The sequence below is a fragment of the Microtus ochrogaster genome, linkage group LG9 (genome assembly GCF_000317375.1).
Source record: "Microtus ochrogaster isolate Prairie Vole_2 linkage group LG9, MicOch1.0, whole genome shotgun sequence".
NCBI classification, from domain to species: Eukaryota; Metazoa; Chordata; class Mammalia; order Rodentia; family Cricetidae; genus Microtus; species Microtus ochrogaster.
Window position 1 is genome coordinate 18,168,913 of NC_022034.1, and position 7,938 is coordinate 18,176,850.

The 7,938-nt window shown below is 38.2% G+C and overlaps 1 protein-coding gene across 1 annotated transcript in view; it reads left to right on the top strand.

Annotated features, from left to right (window-relative positions):
• The window catches only part of LOC101990651 (zinc finger protein 708-like), a 27,565-nt gene that overhangs the window by 9,808 nt on the left and 9,819 nt on the right, over positions 1–7,938 (top strand). The window contains 2 exon segments of the mRNA XM_013352363.1: positions 2,612–2,738; positions 3,214–3,309. Of these exon segments, the coding sequence (XP_013207817.1) occupies positions 2,705–2,738; positions 3,214–3,309 (130 nt within the window). The 5' untranslated portion in view covers positions 2,612–2,704.

Below are 7,938 nucleotides of genomic sequence, written 5' to 3' on the forward strand. Positions count from 1 at the left end.
TCCTCCTCCTCCTCCTCCTCCTCCTTTCCTCCTCCTCCTCTTCTCCTTTTTCTTCTTCTTTCTTCTTCTTGCAGGAACTTAGGTGAAAAGTTGGACTTTGGAGGGTTTATTTCTTTATGCTGGATGTGCCTCTTCTGGAGAATTCCATAGCCGACAATGTTGGAGTTGTTTATATTTAAATCTCTTGAGGGATGTTTTCAATTTCTGCTTTCATTTCTAACTTAAGGAATTTTTTATGCACTGGCATGCTATTGATCACTTAAAATTCAATGGATATTCTTCATTTGTAGTAATTTTGAAGTGAACTCTGAAATTTAAATTTCACAGTGCAGGATCCATACAACCTGTATTCTGCATCCTGAGATACATAGAATACAGCCTGGATTTTATGAAACACCTTACCTCAGTGGAAGACAGAGACAGGAAATTAGAAAAGTTTGAGCATTCCCTTTAAATATTAAAGGAATGGTTGAGTAGTTACTGCCTAATTTCTGATGAAAATGAAGACAAACTGAGTATGTGTGAGGTCTGAAATGGAGTACAGTGTCACTTCCCAGTATTGTGCAGTGTATTCTTGGTACAATTGAATTAAGGAATTCTTGTTTTTTAGAGCTCACTTATATATGAGAGATTTTTCATTCTTTTATATACGTTAAATTGCCGACAATGATGTTTGAGGGTGTAGTTTAGTTGTCTAAATGACCAAAGGCATTAGAGCAGTGCATTAGACCACGTTTTTGTCTGAATTTCACCTTCTGTTTCTCATGTCTCTTTCTTACATTAGTGCTTTTGACAGTGCATCCTAGAGAAGCAATGTCATTGTGAAAAGGAAACTTGTAAAAGAATCTGATTATGAGTGTCTCTGCCATGCTGCAGCATCATAGGATTTTAGACTGGGATGTGGAAACCAGAGTACCTCATTGGAGACAGTTGTGGGACATGGATTTATTCGCTCCCTTTTAGTATCAAACATCTAGATCTTTCAGCCAGTTTGAGAAATAGTTTTAGCTGTTGCTACACCACAAATTTTGTCAGTTATTCTCAAGAGAATGATCAGTATTGTTCAAACATCACAGAGAAAAAGAAAGTGAGGAAAAGAGTCCTTAGGGCTTCTGACAGCTGTGCTCAGGCTCCAATGGAAATGTCAATCTGCATGTGTAATGTATAGCAGGTGATTTCAGTTACCTTCACAGGTCTGCAATGTAGGCCTTCCTCTCACTTGCCTACCTAAAAACAGAAAGTAATAACCTTAGGCTTGTTCTTCCTCTAGGAGCTTTTGAGGAAGCACATCTGCCCTGACACAGGGCAGAGTGAGGTCATATTGGATTCCAGTTTTCTAGTCTCTGGGTATAGTAAAAGGTGTAGAGGGTTTGCTGTTTGCCTTCAAATCTAGATTATCATGAGGAAGGTGAAATTTTGAGGTAAAGTTTCCTGAGAATATCAAACAGAAGGTTAATGAGAGATGGCTTGTTCTAAGGTATGCACAAGGATGGGACAGGTTGTTCTTACAGGAATGCTTCATTTGCAGAACCCTCAAGCAGTCACTACTTCGTCACTTTTTATAAGACTTTGTTTTCATTTTCTCACATGATTGCCAATATCAAATCTTGCACAGAGCATGTCATCTATTTGCCTCACATATTCTTCAGGATCAATCTCTCCATCATGTATAATCTACAGTGTTTATAAACTTTATGATATGCTCTGCTCAACTTAGGTAAACTAAATATTCTGTTTAGACAGGTAAAAATTGGGTCAACCTCCTACTCTGCCCGCTCAAAGGTGAGGTGAACCCCATATAGAGAAGTTCCTGAGGAACTTCCCCTCAGGTTACTAATCCCTTCCTTCTCAATTTGTTATAGACCCTACACAGACCCAGAGAACATTTATCAGACAGGTCAAGAGGCTGCACCCTTACCTGTGTCTGAGCCTGCCCACAACTCCATCCTGGCGACCTTACGTGGGTGAAGAGGATGTTTACTCAAAGCCAAAGGCCAACATAGAAAGACCCATATCCTGTGATCCTTATCACTTCTACATCAGTGAAGGTTGCCACTGTCACCCTGTGTACCCATCACACCCAGCTGGAGGAGACTACAAAAGATAACAGAGATGAGTTGTCACCAGGTCCTCCATCCTTCTAAAAACAAGACTAACATGGATCTGATCATCATAGTTAGCCTATTTTGTTGTTTTGATTATTTTATATGGTTCTCAATATTAACCCTTTAGCATTTATGTCACCTATGTGCTGCAATGTGCTTCCCCCTCTCTTCCCTTGTTTTATATTTCTCTCCAAGAATGCATGATCTGAAATATTTACAAACTTTCTGAAATAGAGATGAATGTAGATATTAAGTGCTATAGAGAAAGATGTGGATGATTACTTCTTACCGAGGAGAGACCCATGCCCATTAAATTATCACCCGAGGGTCCTTGGGATCATTGTAGACAAGTCAAAACATACTCTCTCCCTCCCTCCCAGATCAAAACTTTAGGAAAATGTAGATTGATCAATGATAACAGAACAAATTTTGTAGTTAATTATAAATTTCATTCACTTAGTAAAGACTCAGCCAAAGGACACAGAATGAAACAATTTTTATTTCAGGATCCTTTAACTTTCAAGGACGTGGCCATAGACTTTTCCCAGGAGGAGTGGGAATGCCTGAACTCTGCTCAGAGGACTTTGTACTGGGTTGTCATGTTGGAGAATTACAGCAACCTGGTCTCTGTGGGTGAGAATAGTTTTCTTTCATTATTTCTACTTCATTCTATGATTTTTATCAAATATGTTTTCTATTTATACCTATCTGTTTTCTTAGTCTCAGCTCTGTTCGTCCTAGACTGAGGTAGTTGTTAATAGAAGCATTTTAAACCACTCTCCCTTATCTTGATATTTAGCAAATCCTCCAATTTAATAGTACTTTTACATGTATCTGACATTTAGTAGCACATATGTGTATCTTTGTTAAAGTTGATTCTACCAGTTGTATTTTTTCTCAGAGTAATTTAAAGGAGAGTAAATATATACAAAAATTAAATGTATCAATATCTGAAAGTCTAAAGCATCTCTTAAGAGGTAACAATTAGGAAGTCTCTTGTGGATCTTCCATTCTAGTCTTTTATCCACTGGCTAAAAACCAGTTTTTGAAACCCGACCAGAGTAAACATAATGTAAGGAAATTGTCATTTGTCTCTTCTAATGCACAGGCCTTCCTATATCAAAACCAGAACTAGTCGTCTGTCTTGAACAAAACAAAGAATCCTCAATTACAGGCATAGAGGAGGCAAAAGGCATAGAATCAGGTAAGTTGGAATGAAACATCATCTCCTGTGGTGAATTTAAAGCAAATGGCAATACTGACTTGCAGAGGTATTAGCCCATTTCCTCATTAGAAATGATACTTAATGCATCCAGAATGTAGTATACAGTGGAATTACATTGTTTTTAATCTCATTTCACCTAAATAGTGTTGAGGTAATATCTACGTTTTGAAAATCAGTGTGGCACTGTTTTTTAGGGTTATTGTGTGTTCTTCTACATGGTGCATTTGTATGCTGCACCATACACTACTAGCCAGTACTGCTAGATTCATTTACTTGTTTTTTGTTTGTTTGATTGATTGATTGATTGATTGATTGATTGATTGATTGGTTGGTTGGGGTTTTTTGTTTTGTTTTTTTAGAATTTTGTAAAATACATATTTTTCTTAAGTTTTCTCCTCTCTCACCATTTTCCTATCCACTTCCCTTTAGCCACACTAACCCAACGGCATGGTTTCTTTTTTATATGCACTCTGTTTCACAAAAATGAAAACAAAACAAGACTAAAAAAAATCACAAAAGGCCAAAGATCTGGATTTTTGTTGGCCATATGCTTCTGAACATGAGGCATACTCAGAAATGTGGTTGATATAACATCTCCATTCCATTGAAGGATATTGATTTTTCCCTCTCCCAGAATCTGTGGACTTTAAATAGGTGCTTGGCTAGGGGTATGAGATTGTGCCTTCTTTCTCTCCTCCTCCTCCTCACTGGGAGTTTCTCTGTCTTGAGCTTGTGTAAATCTTGTGCATGCTGTCACAGTCTTGGTGAGTATAATATATTCAATAGTCCTGTTATATCTGGAAAATGCCTTATCTGTAGTTATACATGACCTCTGGCCTTTACATTTTTTCTGCCTTCTCATATATATCATATATAAGCCCTAAAGATACATAGTTCTGAGTGCTTCAAAGTATCTCATTCTCTGCACATTGTCCAATTGTGGGTGTTATGTTAAACTTATCTGATGAGGGTTGAGTGATGCATAAATCTAAGGTTGCAGTCCTGTGTCATTAGGAATCATTATATTGATGTATTCATTTAGCAGAATACTAGTAAGTTTTTACCTAGGGCTGATGACCAGTCTTATCATGGGAGACCATAGAATTCATAGCTAGCTTATATTCATGATTGCTTTTCTCCCTCCTGTAACGTATGTTTTACCTTCCTGAGAACTATGAATATGAATCTATGGACATGAAATATCCAGTTGAGCACCAACTTTATTTCTCACTTTTCAAAGAATCTAGGTCTTATGTCAGGTTCTGAATGGGAGTTAATTGAAAAAGCAATATAGCCTCTATATTTTGGTGTGCCTGTTGGAGCCCTTGGACTAATTAATCAAAAAGATGTAACCCATTCTTTATAGTGGAGTCTTTGTTAGCATATGGTGTTGGATTAGGGTTTTGTCTCTACTTTGACATAGGAATGCCACTTAAATTGATTTAATATGCACACACATACACATGAGGAAGCTTCTATGGGATTAGAATTAGTATCAGTATACAGAATTCTACAGTTCCTTCTGGTTCCTCAGAAGACCGTTAATGTGGACCAGAGAGATATAAAGGTGCTTTCCCTTTGAAACTGTTGTTTTTTGGCAAGTGATTGTCCATAGTTCCTGTGACTCTTGCAACCATTTCCTGGAACAAGATAGAGCCCACCCAGGTTGAGTGGGTAATCTTTAGAGAACAGGGGAACAGGGGAAGACAAGCTTATCTGGCTCTTGTCCTTATGTTTTCTCTGCCACACTTGTGCCTTAAGGTCAAGTTGGAAAGATTAATCAAACTTAGAGGTGACTTTACACAGATCAGAATGTATTTGATGTATCCATAGTAGTTAGACAGATTGCCATATGCTCCCCCAAACCCCTGGGTGTCCAGAGGAACACTGCCAACTAGGACTTCTGAGGGTCGTGGCATTGCAGGCTAGAGGTAGCTGGAATGGCCAAAGCACTTTGTCATCTTTGTCATAGATCTTTAGCCTCATTAGTAAGCCTAACATTGAAGGATGGGCAGGGGGGCCCTCCATCAATGAAAAGAGATATCTCACCTCTTGATTAGGGATGGACAGATGTAGAAGGAGCAGCGGGCTGCATTCCTGCCGCCAGACTCCCAGCCGCCTGGCTAGTTTATGCCCCGAAATAACAACACACAAATTGTATTCATTTAGACACTGCCTGGCCCATTAGCTCTAGCCTCATACTGGCTAACTCTCTCATCTTGATTAACCCATTTCTATTAATGTGTATCGCCACTTGAATGTGGCTTACTGGCATGAGTCTAACCACCAGCCATCTTGGGTAGGAGAAACATGGTGTCTTCCTGACTGTGCTTTCTTCCTCCCAGAATTCTGTTCTGTTTTCTCCACCCACCTATGTTCTGACCTATCAGGCCAAGCAGTTTTCTTTGTTAATTAACCAATGAAAGCAACAGATAGATAGAAGACCCACCTACATCATTTCCTCTTTTTCTGTTGAAACAAAAAAGAAAGGCTTTAACTTTAGCATAGCAAAATTACATATAACAAAACAGTTGTAAAGCAAGAATTACAGTTACAAAATTTATATCCATTTTATCTTTTATCATAACTAAGGAAAACTGTAACTATGACTATTCTTCAACTCCATCAATAACTCCAGAAGGATATAATATTACCTAATTAAACAAGAAGTAAGCAGCTTCTAAAACTCTATAAATAACAGAAACATCTCACTGCCTGGACAGTCACCCAAATTTCTTTTGTACCGTTGTGGCATCCATCTTTGGCCTTCAGGCCCATAGTATCCAGCAGACATTTCCATGAAGCAGGAAATTTCAAAGAGAGTTCAGTCAGTTTTTGCTGTGTCCTGCAGAAATTCTCGCAGACTCTTTCATGAGTCAGGAACCCTGAAGGACCATCTCACCTTTAGCAAGTTCAGCAGTCCTCTCTCTGTGGGTTCTCTGTGTCTAGTTTATGCAATAGTCCAGGCAAGAACAATTTCCTGCCCAAATGGCTAACCAACTCCATAAGGAGTCTCTTTGATGCCCATCTTCCTCTTGAAGTAGATTAGTGCTGCCAGGATCAGATGTGTCTCATTGTCATGAAAAATCCTAAGTTATTAACACATTTAAAATGCCATATTCTGTAGTCTTTGAAAGATATGAAGAATACTTATCTGAAATATATCTATGCACATCTAGAAAATGTAACTAGCATGACTACAAACTTGACTATTATCGGTGATTATTCACTAACAACCTATATTTCCTAATTATACAGTGCATTTTTAAATAAATTACACAATCACAATACCTTAATCAAGATCAGAAATACATATACATATAACAAAATTGACCTTAAATTTATATCATCACAGCAAAAATTTATACCAGTGTAAATTATTCATATCTATATCATATCCCCTTTTAAATGTAAAAGAACATTTATAAGCAATATTTGGGAATATGGATGTAGTTATTTATCTCCAAACTGCTTCGTGCTGAATGGGGGCACTGTTAATCAGATCTTTCATGGTGTAACCTGTGTGCCAGGTTCATCTCAGTTGGCAGTTGAGTGAAGTAAATTTTGAGGGTGTTCACAGCAACCTTTCAGAAGGATGTGGTCTATCATACCATATTGAGATAGAAGCAATCCACAGGGTCTCATCCTCTGGGAAAACAAAAGAAGAAACTCTTTTCAAAGCATGATATCCTTAGATCCAAATTCTGAAGTCAAGATACCTTTAGAACATATATGTAGGTTCAGTTTAGCAGGCTATTTAATGAAATGGGTTTTTTTGTACTTAGCTCCTTCACAGTCAAAAGTTTTAAAGAAAACACAATAAAATACATAATCCAGACCCTCTGTGAATTTTCCGTTTTTACGTTGCTTATTTTTCTTTATTTCTTTTAATCTATCTGTACTCTGTTCCTTTAAAGACTTTACTCTTTTTTTTAAGGCATTAACTTTATTCTCTAAATTCTTTTTCTTCTCTCTTCCAAGCCTATGTATGTCTAACGCTATGACCCATTTAGAGGTCTTTTATGTCTGAATCTGTCCTGTAACACCCAATTATGTGTTACCCCTTCCATACAGTTTGCGTGCCACTGTACTGTAGGTGAGTTGGGCAAGGTCCTGGAGATTGAAAGAACACACAAAGAGACCTGGGTCATTTGAAAGGAGATCAGCCGGAAGCCATTTATTCAACCTTGGGGAAATCCTTACATACCTTGCTGCTGCATAAGGATTTCCGCCCAGGCAGGTGGGAAATTACCACATCAAAGATGGAGTCAACAATGCTCTAAAACTAATCACCAGGTAGGGCAGAGGGAGCACAGAACAAACAGAATGTTTTAGCTGACTGACCAGAAACTGTCCTCAAGATGAACCCCAGGAACAAGGGTAGACCCAGCCCTACACTATCCTATTGTGAATCTGTAATTTTTTACTGTCCAGGAGCACTTTTGATTTGTGCCTTTAAATTGCTAAGCACTGAACATAGCGGACAATGGGGACTACTGAGAACTCAAGAACAATGGCAATGGGTTTTTGATCCTACTGCACATACTGGCTTTGTGGGAGCTTAGGCAGTTTAGATGCTCACCTTACTAGACCTGGACAGAGGTGGGC